Raw genomic sequence first — 17,394 nt, 5'->3', positions numbered from 1 at the left:
GTTTCGATCGCAAATCCGTCCCTGTTCTTTGCCGTGTAAAGATAAAAAGGCGGGCGAAAGCAGTTTGGAAGACAGTATCTGTGCAACTTCGCCATCAGCAATCACCATGGACACCAGGTGCGAAGGCGCTTTCTTTTCATATTATATTTTTGTACTATACTATATTGCAAGCAGAGAAAGTAAGCCTTTTATTATATTGTCAAATTAATACTTTCACACGTCGATTATAGTTTTGTTATTTGTTTATTTACATATTTCTTGCAATCCAAACAATCAACTCAGTAATAAGCATATGAAGACTTTTCCCCGAAACACTTAAATATTATAGAAGCCCTCATTACGAATGATACAATATTATCATTAGTCATTCTTTCAATTATTTTCAGTTATCATGCATAAAAATATTTATTTAGATAGTTTTAGGTAATGATTTTAATTTGTTTATTAGTTTTTCTTATAAAATTTAATATTGAATTAATTTTATCGTTTTTTAATATGTATATATATATTATATTTTTGATACGTTTCTGTTTAGGCCACTTGAAAATATTTTTGGTTAGGTTTTTATTTTTTTAAATGTTAAAACGAAAATAGATTTTTACACGAGATTCTTACGACATTTATTTAAAAAAAATATCAATCCAACCTAAATCACCAAATATATAAAATGGCCCCTTAATAACAGGAGTGTACTATACTTTTTAATCTTTCATTAAAAAGTTACTATGTATGAAGTTCATATTTTGTAAATTCAATTGTTAAAATTTAAAGTTAATTATTGACATTTCAATCATATTAATTTAAAATGTATACATTTTAACTTATGAGTAGTTTGTATAATTAGCAAAGTATTAAAAGTTGTACTTAATATAGTAAATACATTAACTATTATTTTATATATGCATACATATACACATAAAATATTAAAATGTAACTCATGTATACGTCATTTAATTCATGTTATTTTACAAATTTTATAATATATAATTATACTTATTTCTATTGTCTCATAGTGCAATAATTTATTTATAATATTTAATATTAACTCTGAATTTTTACATTTTTAATCTGGCTGAATATATAATTAGTAAGTTTTAATGAAAACATTATCTTCATTTGTTAAAAATCCTTTTTGAAGTTTTTATTTATCTATTTTTATTATTATTACATTTACTTCATTTTCATATACTGATATTAAAAATAAAATTAAAAAATATTAGCCTAAAATTCGCCTACATTGAAATCAGAAAGTGTTTAGAAAATTATGCGTATTTCACCTTTCCCAAAGAGTTAATTTGAATATTAAACGACATAAAATAAGGCATTTTCCCCATAATTATACCGGCGTTTTTTCACTTTTAACGTTATTAATAAACAAGACTTAAAATGTCTTTTTTAACGGTGTTATAACTCCGGATCGGTGTTTACGGGGCCATTGAAGCGTGCAAGGAACCAACTAGACTGTAAAAGACGTGACCGAAAATAATCACTTTCACATTAATGAATAAATAAAAACTCCCAATTTGATGTTCTGAATTTATACTAAATCGCTTTAGAAAACTGTATGCATTCCGTTCGCAAAATACGATCTAATTTAAGCTTTTGCGCTAAGCAAATACGCGAAATGAATTAAACATGTTTACGTTAGATAAATATTTATATAAAGGAAAAATCAACCATGATTACGTTTTAGCGAATAACTTCCCATTTGTTATAATAATGAATGATTTAAATTGCATTTGCGTGTTATACATTTAGTTAAAGAAAGTAAAGGCAAAGCATCACGCGAATTTATTAATATTACGTATAAAATAATCAGTTCTTATGTAAGTGTCTATCCAAGTGTTAAGTAGATATATAACAATTACAATTCTTCTTCTTCTGAGTTCTATTGTATAATTCAGGAGTCATGAAAAGTGACTTTTACCATTATTATAAAGTATATCTGGCATATAATAATACATATGTTATTATAACTCATATATTTACACGTGAAATATTTATAAATGAAACTACATATACTCTTGATTTCATTGATACAAATATTTTTAATACAGAGGATGCATTTTAATTCCGCTTATATTATACATTCAATGCATTATTATTTGTTATAAAATATTTAAGTCTTCTAACTTTATTTCGAAATGAAAACGGTTGTTTGCTTAATTAATTTTCTAACATTAAGAAGTCTCTCTAGAAACAACAAGAAACGGAATTCCGAGAGTTACTATTGCATCAACAGGTGATTGTGGTAGATTGGATGAAAATTGATTAAACGCGGAGAAATGGCGAAGAAAATGTTGTGAAAATATGTGTTGAAACAGACAAAGAGATAATATGGATTTCTATAGAAATGAGAAAGAAATCTATCAGTACAATAGGTTCAAGTTTTTTGCAATAAATTATACGCTGAGAAATGAGCACGTGAACCAAATGCCAATTTCATATCGTTCGAGAAAACATAATAACTAAATTGAGTACAAAATAATTATATGGATGTGAATGCATGCTCGAACTTATTATACACTGACATATAGATACTCATATAATGTTATAAATTTATTATACTTTCTCATTTTTTCAAATCAGTAATAAAAGCCAAGCATCGTCCATGTATATACGTAGATAATAACCTAATTAATAAATTATACGATAATCAAATAGTAATCGTGATCATTGGTATATTGATAGAAACTATCGATTGAAATTATGAAGAGCGAATCGAATCAATTTTGGTTCCACTTCAAAACAATCGATATGAGTATAAGGATTGATTGACTATTACAAAATATTTATAATTTTTTCTTGTCTATTTTTAATATAGCTACCTTTCAATGATTTCTCATATTTTTGAACAGTAATGTTAGGTGATTTATGGAGCGAATTTTTCATGCTTTCAATGAGACTGTAAAAGTCGGATATAAGGTTAAAAAAACCGCGCTGTCGTGGCAAAACCTGTATTTGATGATTTACAGTTTTGACCTTTTTCTCTTAATACATTATCGACACAGTACTGAATTTTTTCTCATAGTTCATTAAATTCGAGCTGATTTTAATGGTTTTTGCGTTTCTTTTCTCTTATTATTTCATTAATTTAAGAGAACCACTGCTCGTGAAACTCAACTATATTAAGAATTGCAAACACGCGCGATAAGCTTGTAAATAAATATATGCATTCCAAAATCTAATCACAATAGATTAATGCAACAATGGCGTGTAACTTAATATCCACACTAACACATATCGGTGCGTCATTTCAAAGTTCAGGGACTTTTTGAACAGTATATCTATTCCACGAGCCTTGCCAAGATTATATGTAATATCAACTTTTGCTTTCCATAATTTAAAATTAATTGCGCGTTAATATGCCGACATTTAGGGCGCACGTCATTTATATTATATAATACGTTGTATAACTATATTTTGACATCCTTCTCTCTCTTTCTAGACTTAATTCGTATGGTCAATGTTGACACCATAAAACATCTTCTCATAAACAAGTACCTAATCATTTATTTATACGTAAAAGTCATTCAGTGCATGAGAATGCAGTTTTCCATTTTCGACCAATCGTAAGTTTATTTGCGATTCGATCGATATACGGTTTATATGTGTAGCGAGAAAGTGATCTTTGCCGCCGTCCATAATGATCATTGTCTCGGCCTCTGTTTCACTTTCTTCCACTCGAGTTTTGTATCCATAAATTAAACCCTCGAAAGTGGACTCTTCACCTCGGAAATACTCGTCTTTTAAAACTTCAAAGGTACTTGTACACTGTTCATATGCCACTTGAGACATTTTTATATGAACTCATACGTTCACCCAGACCAGGTGGTGAACCGGTATCCAACGTGCACCAATTATTATGTCACCGCACATAGGTGGAGTCGCAATGCTTGTAAATAGAAATTTCATGTGGGCATATATGTATGTATTCACCTAGTTATTTTTTTATTATATTATATGGTTCATACGTAACACAAAACATAATGTGAATCATCAGAGACATTGTGGGAAAAAAGTAGGTTTGTTATGTAAAGTCGCGTAAGTCTTTTTGCTCATTTGAACTAGGCTTCACATGTCGTCGAGCTTGGGCAATGAGGAAAAAATCTACTGAGATTTTTCACAATATCATAACATATAAGCAGATTGCGTTTATTTTTGCAGAGATAATATATTTTAATTACATACAATTGAAAACATATACATGTTGATACGTATATATACACCTATATAGATATGATCAAATAACTTGATTAATAATTTATAAAAGAATAAATAATTAACAGTAAAAAATATTTATTTTTAACCAGTAACTCTTTTAAATCATGTCACAACATTCGTTAGTCTTGAACTTTAAGTTATTAAACATTTAAAAATAATTATAGTAAGATATGTGTAAGAATTTTTAAAAACTCAAGGTTTTAATCTCGACCCATTAATGTTCATTAAAGTATTTCTTAAAATAAATTCTATTGAGGAGAAAAAATTAACAGTCAGTGGTCTTTCTTAATATTACGATTTCATTAAAATTTATAATGTTTCATTAAGTGACATGCATTTTTGAGCTATCATATTTTAAAAACCGTGTAATATCCAAGTGCAGAATAATTATGGTACAATATGCAAGATCCGACGTCTGTCTGTACTTCTTTTCCGCTTATTTTCCCCTGAGTTGGTTTAATTTGTATTTTTGACTTGACATAATGAAAGTTCTGAAATAATAATTTTACAGCGGCATATAATTTCACTAACGCCTATCGGCTAAATTTTATTTTCGCTAATAAAAATATTAATATAGTGGTGAAAATGTATTTGAACTTCACTAATGAAAATATATCTTCACCGAAAAATACATATTCACTGTAACATTTATAAATCGCGTGTAATTAAATAATGACATGTATGTAAATGTATATATTACTACTTGTGGGAAAGTTGAGATCATATAATTTCACTAGCACCTGCCAGTTAAATTATATTTTCACTGGTAAAAATATATACCTACCGGTAGTGTAGGATTTACGTATAAGCTACACAAGCTATAGCTTAGGGACCCCACTTTCTTGGGGGCTCTAAAAAAAATTGTCCGAGTGAGCAATTGTCATATATACTTAAATATACTGCAGCATTATTTGTCCTAATGCTGCACGTCCGGGACGTCCCATATTTTTCACCCAATTCACATCAAGATAAATTATGTTCCCTCAGTTTCATGTGCATAGAAATTGACAAACTACGCAGTTTATCATTTTATGATGTCATCAGTGACTGCTCTGGCAAAGGCAAGAAAGAAAATGTTTTAGTTTAATATAAATCCTTAATCCTTATAACTTGTTTAAAGAGATTAGATAATTAGCCTTTGTAAATTGTGCCTTTTAAAAGAACTTTTGTTTCTTCTTACCAGAGTTTGCATTTTTAAGTTTGTCATGAATAAAATTGATTTATATTTTTACTATTTATATACTTCTTAATTGCATTTCAGTTTAACCCTCTAGGTATCCGAAAATCATATATGGCACTGACAGAATATCTGGACTTATAAAGGGCTCCATATCTAAAATAGCTTAGGGCCTTATCAAGTCTAAATCCGGCTCTGCTTACAGGCAAAATCCTTACTGAATGATAGCACCTTCATCGTATATTACCTTACTAATTTAGTAAAATTAACACGATACGACTATCATAAAAAAATTACCTGTGTCATGGAAATTACTTGTGCTTAGAATGCTGTTCCTGAATATATGAAACATATGTATAGTATATTTTTGTAATTTAAATAATTATCTAAAAAACAATACGCTTACATAGATTATTGAAGTAGCACGTTCCATTCGCGAGTTTTTGATAAAATATTACCTTTGAGAATTATAGTATAAATCAATGATTCCCAAAAGTGTAACCATTTTGTACGTTCCGCTATTTACTAATTCTGGTATAGATTATGAAAGTTTGGAATAGTTTAATGGCTGCATTAATCACTGGGTTTCTAGTTTTTAACAGTAGTAGGTCAGGATAAAAAATCTTAAAAAAATGTTGCGCATCAGATGCTTAGAAATGATTTACTAGCGTAGTAGTCGATGAAAAAACAATGGAAAGGTAAACTCACCGACAATTAACCAAGAAGGTAAAAGTAATATACATAATATTTAACTTATGTTAGATGTTATGTATATGACTTTCGACATTATATTTATATTAGTAAAAGTAATGTATTCCATTCACACAGGTTTCCAAAAAAATGTAATAGCAAAGTCAAGAACTTGTTTATATAAACTTCGAGAACTTCATCGAATCGATTAGAACTTTTTATGACGATTCAATTGTGAATTTTAAAGCATGACACATACGTGTTATAAAAAACACGACCAAGTTTGGTCACGCAAAATATTCGATGAAATTGCAACATTATTTTTAGTGAAATTGCATTCTTCGTCTACATTATTAAATTTTACATATATTTGATTGACTCAATTTTTTTAATAAAACCACTTAATTTATTAATATTTTTTTAGACTCTTGACTTTCACTGTGCTATGCGTATATTTAACGTTCGTTTCTGGCCAATATGACTTTGAAGATATGAATCAAGAGGAAACACAAGTATACGAACTAAACGCACAAGTAAATATAAACTTATTTTCATACTTATTCTCGATGTACCTTTTTCATAATCGAGTTATTTTCATTTTTTGCCAGGAAGCTAAAAATATCAAACCAAGAGCATTTCAAACGCAACACTTATCGCAGAATAGAGTCGTCGATGGTCCAGAAGATGGAATAAGATTCGTAGATCCACCCGCACTTCAGCACTTCAGAAACAATTATCCCAACGAAGTTGAACAATATCAGAAGCCTCAACTTCAGCAAAGACCTCAACAACAACAAGTCAGGAGACCTAGTCCATTACAACACGTATGCTGATTTAATCTTATAATTTAAATTTTGACCATTTGAGTCAAATTCTAAAATCACATTACTATAGGAAAAGAAACTCGCTCTCGCTTTACAAGAGGAAGAAGACGAATTAGAAAAGGAAGAACCTGATAGACTATCACAGCTTTTGCCAAATTCAAAATTCGGGTGCTCTGGACGCACTACTGGATATTACGCCGATGAAGAGTTACAATGTGAGGTGTTCCATTATTGCCAAGATAATACCAAACACTCTTGGATTTGCCCAGATGGTTTTACATTCCACCAAGTAAAGAACATTTTATTATTTTTAAATCATTTATCTTCAAATTATGCATTGTATTTTATTCTTATTTTTAGGTCCATTTGATTTGTATGCCACCATCCAATGACAACATATGTCAAAAATCATCGCAGTATCATTTTGTAAATGACTACCTTTACAAAGCACTCAATGCTGAAGAAGCTCAAACAAAACCCAACGTGACTTTGCGGTATTCTGAGCGATTCTATCCATCTGAAGTGTACCATGATGCCAGATACGACGAAGAAGAAGATGATGATAGGGAACAAGTATGATTCGTGTTTTATTTTTATTTTTTGTTATTCCCACTTCAACATTTTAATTTTAATATAGGTTCAATCACATGCTCCAAGAAGACAGCCAGCGAGACCCCAATCTCAAGCTCAAAATTTCCCAACTCGTCGTCCCCAAGTTTTCCGTTCACCAGAAGAAGTAGACATTCCATTGGTTCAACGTCGTCCAACACACATTCCACAACCATTCCATCCTTCGAATAGTCATGATTTTGATTATGAGAAGAAGTGAACAGCACTGAACTGAAAATGTTATTTTTTATTCTAGTTTGTATTTATATGTATAATTATAATTAATAAAGTTGTTTTTAATTACATTTTGGTATATCATTTAGCTAAGCTTTCATTCCCCAAATATGTATCCTTTTCTAAATTTAACTTTTTTATCTCAATAAAATTGCTGCTAAGATCAGCATTAGGCTAACCAGTAGAAAACATACAAGAAGTCATAATATAAATTATAAATTTACATCTTATTATGTGGCACAGTGGTTTAATCAGCAGCCCCTGCTTACATATTGTTTATTTTAAGCAAGCTGACTATAATTCCTTAAAACTAAAACCGTACAGGTTCAAAAGTAGAGAATGGTCCAGACGTCCTCCTTTAAGGAGAATTGTCCTACTAATAAAGACTTTTTAAAAAGACCTTTTTTAGTTCTTGTAGCAATTTCTCCTCCTCAAAATTTTTTCGTAGATGGACTGAACAAAATTTTCGAAATGATATTTTTTAGTTTCCACAGCAATTTGTCCTCCTCAAATAAATTTTTTTTGTACTAACTAGTAATTTTTTGTACTAGTTTTTGTACTAAATTTCTATTTAGCAAGGTCTCAGAAGATTATAGAAACTAAGGTAATACTAACTAAACGTCCTCCTCAAAAATTTTGTTCTCCTTTTGCCCTTCTTTGACCTCTTTGAACAAAAATTCAAAATTACCCTTTTTCCAAGCTTCCGTAAAAATTTCAGGGATAACGTTTTTATTTCTAGTGTCTTCTTTTGATCTTTTAAAATTTGTCCTCCTTAATACTTTTATAATAGAGTATTTGTCATAAATATTAGAAAAATGATTGATTCAAATTGAGTATTTATTAATTATCGATAAGATAATATTACTTTTTGCACTTTTTGATTATTGTATTTAATGGGCTTAGAGTTTATATGGTGTGCTAATTTTAAATACGCTCTTGCGGCTTGTGTGGATGCACCATTTTTTAGCACTTTTATTATTTCTATAATACACGTACAGTTTTTATTAGGGAAAGGACTATTTCAGTTTAGTTTATTTATTAATAAATAACTTAAAAAAATAAAAAAGAACACACAAACTTTTGCGTCTAAATTACAATATACAAATTCTTTAAGTCTGCAATTTATATATAAGCATATAAAAAAGTTTCATAAAGTGGCAAAAAAAATTGAGAAAGTAGATTAATTTGACATTTTTTAAGAAAAACTCTTGCTTCATTTTATCGTGCAACTATAAACTATAGGATATTTTTTAAAACTGATTTTTACTTATAGTAAAATGTGCGGGTAAACCTAATTTATTATACATAAAAGATGATGATTAAATAAACCAATCAACCCAAATCACTTAGCAATGCAATGAAAAAATCTAGAATATATTTTAAATACATAAAAAATAACACGAGTTAATTAGCTGTGTAAAAAAACTATTAAAATTTAATGAAGGCAAATTATAATTTTTATAAAAAAAATATAGCAAAATTATATCAAGACAGCTTATGTAAAAATAAGTAAAATATAGCATCACAATTTTTAGCGACATTATGATTTTTTTTTACTTATGTTTTTAATCATAGATAATATTATTTTTCCTTGGCCTCTGAGATTTTAATTAAATAAAAGTGCACTTATTATATTAATAAATTAAAATGGTATTTTAGTTTTACTTTAATTTAATTATCAATTATATATATTTTTTGTGAAAAGAGATATTTGATTATAATAATACTGGCAACATTGCATATATTAAACATTTTTTTTTAATATCAACGTTTCTTGTGACCGCTGTCAAATTGACGTTTTAGTTCGAGAAAATGAAATGTTAAATTTTTGCTTAAACTTACACTCGCTTTGAAGTTTTATGTTCCATACCAAATTTAAAGGTTAAGTCACCATGCAGTTTCATTCATATGATTGATTTTTGCTTTTATTTTAACGAAACTTACGCTTAAGATTTTTCTAAAAGAGTATATTCTTTACAGATGTCTAGCGATGAATACAAGGTCATTCACGAGGCTTTCATGCAAAATAACAACGGAACAACAGCGGCGGACACGTTCGCCACGATCCTGCCAGCGTTTTTCACGTCGTGCTTTGTCAAACAATTTGTGATATCTTACGGACTTACAAATTATTATTGCAAGCTCTATTTAGAGTTTTTCATCATAGTCTTACCCATAGTATTGTCCACTACGATCTTCGTGCACTTGCGCTTCCATTTGTTGCTCTTTTGCGTTATAATATTTTGCTGCACTCATTTCAAAAGCATCAGGAACATTAGACATTTGTGGAGTTTAAAAGCGCAACACAGAAAAGAATGGACGTGCATTTCTCAATCGAGGGCGATGATATCTCTGATTACCATACATTGCATTCTCGCTGTGGATTTTAACGTATTCCCTAGATATTTGGCGAAAACTGAAACATATGGTCATAGCCTCATGGACACGGGAGTTGGCTTGTTTGTATTCAGTAATGCGTTGGTTTCGTCCAAGATTTCAAAGTACGGCATATTTAAATCAATCGAGCAAAATTTAAAAACATGTATAGTATTATTGACATTGGGTTATTTCCGAACTATGATTGTAAACGAAATTGATTATCAACAACATGTCACCGAGTACGGTTTGCATTGGAATTTCTTTTTCACTTTAGCTGTTACAAAATTCACGGCTACTTGTTTGTTGCATATTTTCAAAGAAGATAATGCTTTAATTAATGGTACGATTTTAATGTGTTTACATGAAGTTTTGTTATTTCAAGGTTTAAGTGAATGGGTGTTTAGCGATGTGCCCCGAGATAATTTTGTATCAGCTAATCGCGAAGGAATAGCGTCTTGCTTAGGATATGTATCCATGTATTTGATATCCACGTATGTAGGACAAACTGTAAGAGAAAAATACTATCATAAAACTGAGGGAAAAGTCCTCAATATTCTTCTATGCACTGCTGTCAGTCTTTGGTCCATCTCTTATCTATCGGATGCTTACTTTGGAACTTCTAGATGTTTAGCCAATATGGGTTATTGTACATATGTTCTCGCTATAGGCGTTACTATAATGATGATGTTTTATGTTTACGAATTGTCCGAAACGACTGTCAGAGGGGTCGATAAACACTCTAAATTAGGCAATTACCAAATGCCTATAATTCTGAATGCAATTAACAAAAACGGATTACTGTTCTTCTTAGTCGCCAACATGGTGACCGGTTTGGTCAATTTGTTGTTTCAAACCATATACTTAAACACGTTTATAAGTTTAACTATAATGTTTTTACATATGATTTTCTGTGTAATTGGAATTGTAGGATGGGAGAATAAGAAGAGATAAAAATGAAACACGTCAGAGAGTCGATGAATTTTATTAATGACATACGGTGTGGTTTAGTATTCAGCCGTGAGAGTTGTGATTATTCTTGTATTATAAGTAACAAAAAAAATCTAGTCATTAGCACGAGCAAGTTCATACAAAAGAAAAATTAAACATAAGTAACATGTAAAATGTCTATTGTGAATACATTATTGATTGAGATTGATATTTTATTTTATGAAATCTATTTCCTATGTTATTTTTGTGCACTTTGTTGTTTTTGTGATTCCATTATTGAGCATATTGTGAGCGTGGCAAATGGAACGTGAAACTGTCTTTTTAACCTGTTAGTACTCATTTTACGAATATTAGTCTTATTATTTGAAAATTAATGAATAATTTTTACGATAGAATAAATATCATAAGTTAAATACTCAAGCGTTCATTATTTTTACATAATAAACATCAATTAAAACCACACGTTTAATTAATTACAGACAAGACTTTGAGGACTAACGGTTAATATAACATTATACAATGCACTAATAATTTTATGTATAATATAAAAATAAGTGTATGATTCAATGATTATACAGAATCCCAAATATTTCATAGGGCACTCTTTGATCTACTATATATACTATTTATGGTGATAATAGTTAGAAAAATAGTTGTATGTTATAATTAATAGCTGATTGTATAGATATATTTTTGTTTTGTATTGTATTGTTGTCATTATCACTTTTTTTGTATGTAATCAGTTTTGTAAATATATTTGACGGTATTCAAAACCCTACCGATAAATTTGGGACTGTATAATAAAATTTATCTATTTATAGATTAAATTGTGACGTACCAACCTTCGTTGTGTGTCCGTTGCATATTTATAAAAAAAATATTCACTCTTCAACGTTTGTCGAAATCTAACGAACACGGTAACAATTTCTCGCTTTCTATATAAATACTTTATTGAATTCTAAACATTATAATCGATTAGTAAATAGTATATATGGACTTTTTCACCGACTAACTAGCTTTGGCAAATTTTTAAAGTGGACGTTTTCGATATAGACGTATAATAATTAAACTTTAAAACATTGGGCGCTAGTCCAACATGTCGAAGTAGACATTTTGCAAACTATGATTATGAAGAAATACAAACCTGTTGCAAATATTAAAACAACATACAAAAGCAACTGTTCGAATCGTCTCGGAGACCACAGAATCGCATAAGTCATGTACTTCGATTTCTCTGAAATTATATTCATGTTAAATTTATTTTAAAACATTACAACACAAACGGATTTATACCTATAATGGCAACGGAATAGCCCATATTTAGTACTCCCATTCGATACGAACAGGTAGGCACTACAAACTCATGGTAAGCATCTCGCTTAAACTCAACATTGACTACATCGTTTTCATCTTGTGGGGTCATGGCTACGACTTTACTAACGAACATAGCTTCCGTTGTAGTTTCTAAATGAAACGCGGAATGCTTATGTCCAGAAAATATCACAGAAGGTTGAAGTCTAACGAACACCTGAAAGTATAACATGTTAAACAAAAATGGTACTAAATTATATATGTATATAATTTTTTTACATTTTCGGTGAACCTTCCCGGCGAGAGAAGCAAAGGTATGTGGGATATTACAATTCTGGTAACGTTTGTGCCCCTGTGGTTCGGCTGAGACTTTGGTATCTTTTGGAGTAAGTTATTGGCCTTATAAACTATGACGTTTTTAACTTCAATGATGTCCGGCTGTTTGAAAGCTGTGTTAAATTGCTTGATTTTGTTGGCATAGATCGGTTCATTTTCACCGCCAATGTCGTTATCCCCTGGTATCCATATATACTGAAAAATAGTACTTTTAAGTGTTTTACATAATACTATACACTAAAACTAAATAATCCTATTAAATTTATCATTATTGTTGTAAATCTACTATATTAATGTCAATGGCAATTGGAAATATTATTTAATTATACATAATAATATTTGATGAACAAAGTTCCATAGGTTACAAGTCTGCAGTAAGGACTATTACAACCAAAATAAATTTAATCTAATATATATATATATATATATATTTCAGGCGCGGGCGGTGAGATATTTTCCCTCTCGCGAACCGCATGCCCTTATCTCTCATTCACTCTCGTCGATCGAGAGGGAAAGTATCTCACCGCCCGCGCCTTATATCATATATATATATAAAATAAAATTTCATAGATTGTAAAGTAAAGGCAATATTTTGATAGTATTTAAGTAAAAAAAATTTTGAATAGCATTTGTAACTTATATGTATATTATTGATAAAGAAACTACCTTTACCTTTGTTATTTTGATAAAACCAAAATAGAAATAATCGAAATAACAACCAGTGGTGTCTTGAAAACAATAAAATTTCATAACCAACCAGTGGCCGATCACCTGATCAAATACTGGAATATATTTTTTTGTTATTTTAAAATGTCTGCAAACTTTCCTGGAGCTGATGCCCAACTCATCAGAGATTTCCCAAATGCTCTCACGTCTATTATTCGTCGCTAGTCTATAGAGCAGCAATATTTTCTCACTAAAAACAGCCTGTATCGTAAACACTGAATTATTCATAAGCCTAAGGATTACTACAACTTTGTAGAAGTATATCATGTTAAGACTTCATAATTAGGCGCATTTCGATTAAACAGCATAACAATTGTTTTAGAATTTCATAAACATCTCTTATGGATACATAATATTAAATATTTCAAATGATAGCAATGTTGTGCAATTGTGTCTTGGTTTCTAACCTTATCGAATAAAATTCGAACTATGATAAGAAATATCAGTTTAGTGAATTAAAACCATGTCTATCCTCTAATTCATTCGAAGAATTCTACATACCTAGATGTTTGAAAATGCATAAAAGTGACTTCAGTTGACAAAAGTAGGAGATGAGACGATTTCAAATACCTACATTTTTATCAGCTCTAGGTAAATTCTCAGAAATTTATCTACATAGATATATTTTCAATCAGTGTAATCAATTTCTCAAACGATAAAATAAAATCACTCAATTTGAATACTTAAGTAGATGTAATATATTTGGATTTCATAAAGACTTGATAAAGTGAACCATTCATTCTTATTCACCAAATTTTAGATGATCCAAGATGGTTATTTCATACGACAATTTGTCCGCAATACTCAAAAGATTACTTAACATATCGAAATAATCCGCAATACTCAAAAGATTACTTAACATACCGAAAGAGTGTCATAAAGATCAGTGCCATTTTTTTTGTTCTATAAATAAAATCATTTACGTAAGACTTTTTATTACATGCTGAAACTTTGAAAACATTAAAACTTATTAGAGTAATTACTGATGTTACATTTCTAGAAGATGATTTAGATACTTGGTGGAGATTCGTGCCCTGCGAGCCCAAGCTAACGAAAGGAATCCGATTAGTTAATGAAGTATCTGCAGAGATAAGTATCTTATAGAGTTGTCTTAATGGACAATGGTTTCATTAAATATAGTATAGCAATTTTAAATAATTAAAACATGATATTATGTCGATCGTAATTGAGTTTAGGTACTGCAAATATATCAACGAAATAATTACGGTCATAGGATACGGCGGCTTAAAGATGGTAGCCAACGATTTGGCATCGTCATAGAACTCCTCCTCTAAATTGATGGATCCGTCGTATGTCAGATCGCCCAAGAAGAGTACGGTGTCCGGTTTGAAGTGCGACACCACCCTCGAATACGTCTTGGCGAGATATCTGAAAGAAGATTCTTCAGAATGAAAGACTGAATTTCGCCAATCGCGCAAGCGATACGATTAAGAACCTGTTACTGTCCAAGCTGTAGACGTAATTGAGAAAGCCATCGCTTCCCCGCTCTCCCAAGATCTGGGAATCGGCCACCAGCAGCACCTTGACGCAGTCGTAGCCTTCCGCAGAGCATTCCACCTTGGGCCATTTGAGCGACTTTATATAATAGACTAAGCATTCGTTGTAGATTACGATAGACGCGAGGAAGCATGCGAAAATCTTCAAATGACACCTGAAAAAAATATAATTCGGCTGAAAGGTGAATTTTTGCAGTATATGAGCTAGGAGTTTTGGGTGCTATGTACTTAATTTTAAATCGCATCAATGAGAGCTCTCATTTAAACGCGTGGACGAAATAGAGGCGAAAGCGTCACATGCGACCTTTGCGACGCGGACCTAAACATAGACAGTAATTTAATATCGGAAGCGTCGAGTGCGCATCTGTCGTGCGGCGTCCGCTATACCGCCATTTTCAAATCGCGGTGGTTGCTTCGGTGCTCCGTCTTTGTGTGCAATAACGCGCGATGAACAATAACGACGTCAAGATCAAATACGATGTGAGTCGATTTATTATTTTTTACAAAATATTAACGGCGAACTCGACGAGCTGTCATTTTTTTAATTTTATTTTTCTCCTAATATATAAGTATTTAGTAAAATATAATAATATAGTTTAGTTAACAAGGTACAGTTTTTAAATTAAAATTTCGACTGATATTTGGTGATATAAAATTCGTTAAATGCTGCGAACAATGTGAATCAAACGCACCATTTCTGCCTAAATTTTACAACTTCAAATATCGAAATAGCGTAGTCCAAAAACTGCCTATGAAAATCTAGTAATTAAAAGAAATAGTAATAATTTTCAATTATTAATATATGTATATGTCAACGATTCCAGGAAGTGTGGTATTGGTATGGTATTGTCACAATATTTACTTATATGAATTAATTGCACCCCTCTCTCGCACGACACTTCCGCATGAAATAAAAAACATGTGGTTGGAATATCTTCATTTCATTCAAGTAAAAAGCATTGTAATATTTTGATCATAGCAAAATTTTGAGCTATGTCCAAATATGATAACAAAAATAAAATACCGAATATTATCTCAAAATAAATCTTCTAGTATTTTTTCAAAGTAAAATGACAATGATAATTAACGTGGTTGTCGATTTTGACTAATTGTTCTTATTTATCATTCTGTTGATGATATTCATTAAAATAAATAAATAGTAACTGGCAGGGCCACCTGAAAATATTCAGCGCCCCGAGCTCTAAAAAAAGGTCATCTGGGAAATTCAATCAAATGGCGTTGCCATGTAGAATAATTGGCGCTCCGGGCGACCGCCCGTACAGCTCGCCCCTCGGGTCAGCCCTGGTAACTGGTATTGTCTAAAAAAAATTGATTGCGGATAAATATAAGCGACTCTAAGTTGTAGTTTTTGGTCGTAAATAGTACAATAATACTTACGCGTTGGTGATGATGGCGATACTGAATTATTGATTCCATTAAGTACTGTATACAATTGACCGATTCGAAAGAAGCAGTCGTCAGTAAACGGCCACAGTTGAGAATAGATTGACATTGTAATACACCATTACAATAACAAATCACGTGTTTCTATGGAGACACAATATAAATGTTTTACAATTCGGGGTGTATGGAGATATGAAGAATTGGAATTCTTAATGGTATAAATTGACCAAATTTTAACTCCTGTCAAATTTACAAAGCTATGACATATAACGATATATTTAAAAAAGTTATGAAGTTTTATTTAAATTATTTGAAAAACGGAATAAATTTATGTTATAATGCAGGGCTAGCCAAGAAGTCGATCGCGGGACATAATCAAATAGATCGCAAAACATCCTATCAACATTTTAATACATTATAGCGATGTTCATCAATCGGCTCACTGACCCGCGCACGCCGGAGGTAAAGCATCAGATAACGCATAAAATAACAAGCACACTCTCTTAGTTTTAGACCTAGATAAAATCGGGCCGTGTTGCATAATGGGGGTGCGAGACTTGCTCCCGTAACCATTTAAATTGCGCGCTCCGCAGACCGCGCTCTTTTCAGGACAAAAATATTGACTGACGTGTTTTATTTTTTTTTGCAATTGGATGAATTGGCGGATGTCGGTGATGTTGCTTAACTGCTAGTTTTTATTATAATGTTTTTTTGCAAATTTCTCTACTAAGGAATAATTGTTAGGGATGATTTAATTAAGAGAGAGAACTCGAGGTCTCGATATCTTTAACGGGTTTAAGGAGTACATAACCAAAATACAGTTGCCATTGTTGAAGCTTGTCTCAATCACAACCGATGGAGCAGGAGCAATGACAGGAGTTACTAATGTATTTATTGTGCTATGTCAGAGCGACAAAGATTTTTCAGTTATTTTGAAGTGCTACTGCATTATACATAAAATAGTTGTGGCGACAGGTAACAATAAGTTGTAACAATTCCCGTACGATCCTCAAAA

General features: G+C 30.9%; 3 protein-coding genes across 3 annotated transcripts; 2 read left to right on the top strand and 1 right to left on the bottom strand.

The window, feature by feature from the left end:
- Positions 1–4: 4 nt before the first annotated feature.
- Positions 5–7,825, top strand: LOC148228522 (uncharacterized). The gene is made up of 6 exons (XM_088201059.1): positions 5–117; positions 6,516–6,624; positions 6,700–6,915; positions 6,986–7,204; positions 7,276–7,488; positions 7,553–7,825. The coding sequence occupies exons 1-6, from the start codon at positions 107–109 to the stop codon at positions 7,742–7,744; spliced, it is 960 nt and encodes a 319-aa protein (XP_088057185.1). The 5' UTR covers positions 5–106; the 3' UTR covers positions 7,745–7,825.
- Positions 7,826–9,518: 1,693 nt separating this feature from the next.
- Positions 9,519–11,289, top strand: LOC148228521 (uncharacterized). Its single transcript, XM_088201057.1, has 2 exons — positions 9,519–9,639; positions 9,739–11,289. Exon 2 carries the CDS (start codon positions 9,739–9,741, stop codon positions 11,086–11,088), a length of 1,350 nt encoding a protein of 449 aa, XP_088057183.1. The 5' UTR covers positions 9,519–9,639; the 3' UTR covers positions 11,089–11,289.
- Mppe (Metallophosphoesterase) lies at positions 11,104–15,441 on the bottom strand. Its single transcript, XM_088201058.1, has 7 exons — positions 15,363–15,441; positions 15,204–15,294; positions 14,915–15,130; positions 14,685–14,847; positions 12,676–12,927; positions 12,379–12,613; positions 11,104–12,319 (listed from the first exon to the last, which is right to left on the bottom strand). Exons 2-7 carry the CDS (start codon positions 15,218–15,220, stop codon positions 12,150–12,152), a joined length of 1,053 nt encoding a protein of 350 aa, XP_088057184.1. The 5' UTR covers positions 15,221–15,294; positions 15,363–15,441; the 3' UTR covers positions 11,104–12,149.
- Between the last annotated feature and the right edge of the window lie 1,953 nt (positions 15,442–17,394).

Source organism: Plectrocnemia conspersa, unplaced genomic scaffold, assembly GCF_051122295.1.
Source record: "Plectrocnemia conspersa isolate PC_06_02 unplaced genomic scaffold, ASM5112229v1 ptg000012l, whole genome shotgun sequence".
NCBI lineage: Eukaryota > Metazoa > Arthropoda > Insecta > Trichoptera > Polycentropodidae > Plectrocnemia > Plectrocnemia conspersa.
The sequence above is the reverse complement of the archived record's forward strand: the minus strand, read 5'-3'. Positions and strand labels throughout refer to the sequence as shown.

Excerpts from the sequence above, each read along its gene's own strand:
- Mppe (XM_088201058.1), bottom strand. Across the intron at positions 14,848-14,914 it reads TACAGCTTGGACAGTAACAG|ATATCTCGCCAAGACGTATT; the intron begins GTTCTTAATCGT and ends ATCTTCTTTCAG. Across the intron at positions 12,614-12,675 it reads CGGGAAGGTTCACCGAAAAT|GTGTTCGTTAGACTTCAACC; the intron begins GTAAAAAAATTA and ends TTATACTTTCAG.
- LOC148228521 (XM_088201057.1), top strand. The coding sequence starts at position 9,739 with ATGTCTAGCGATGAATACAAGGTCATTCACGAGGCTTTCATGCAAAAT.
- LOC148228522 (XM_088201059.1), top strand. Across the intron at positions 6,916-6,985 it reads GACCTAGTCCATTACAACAC|GAAAAGAAACTCGCTCTCGC; the intron begins GTATGCTGATTT and ends ACATTACTATAG. Across the intron at positions 7,205-7,275 it reads ATGGTTTTACATTCCACCAA|GTCCATTTGATTTGTATGCC; the intron begins GTAAAGAACATT and ends TCTTATTTTTAG.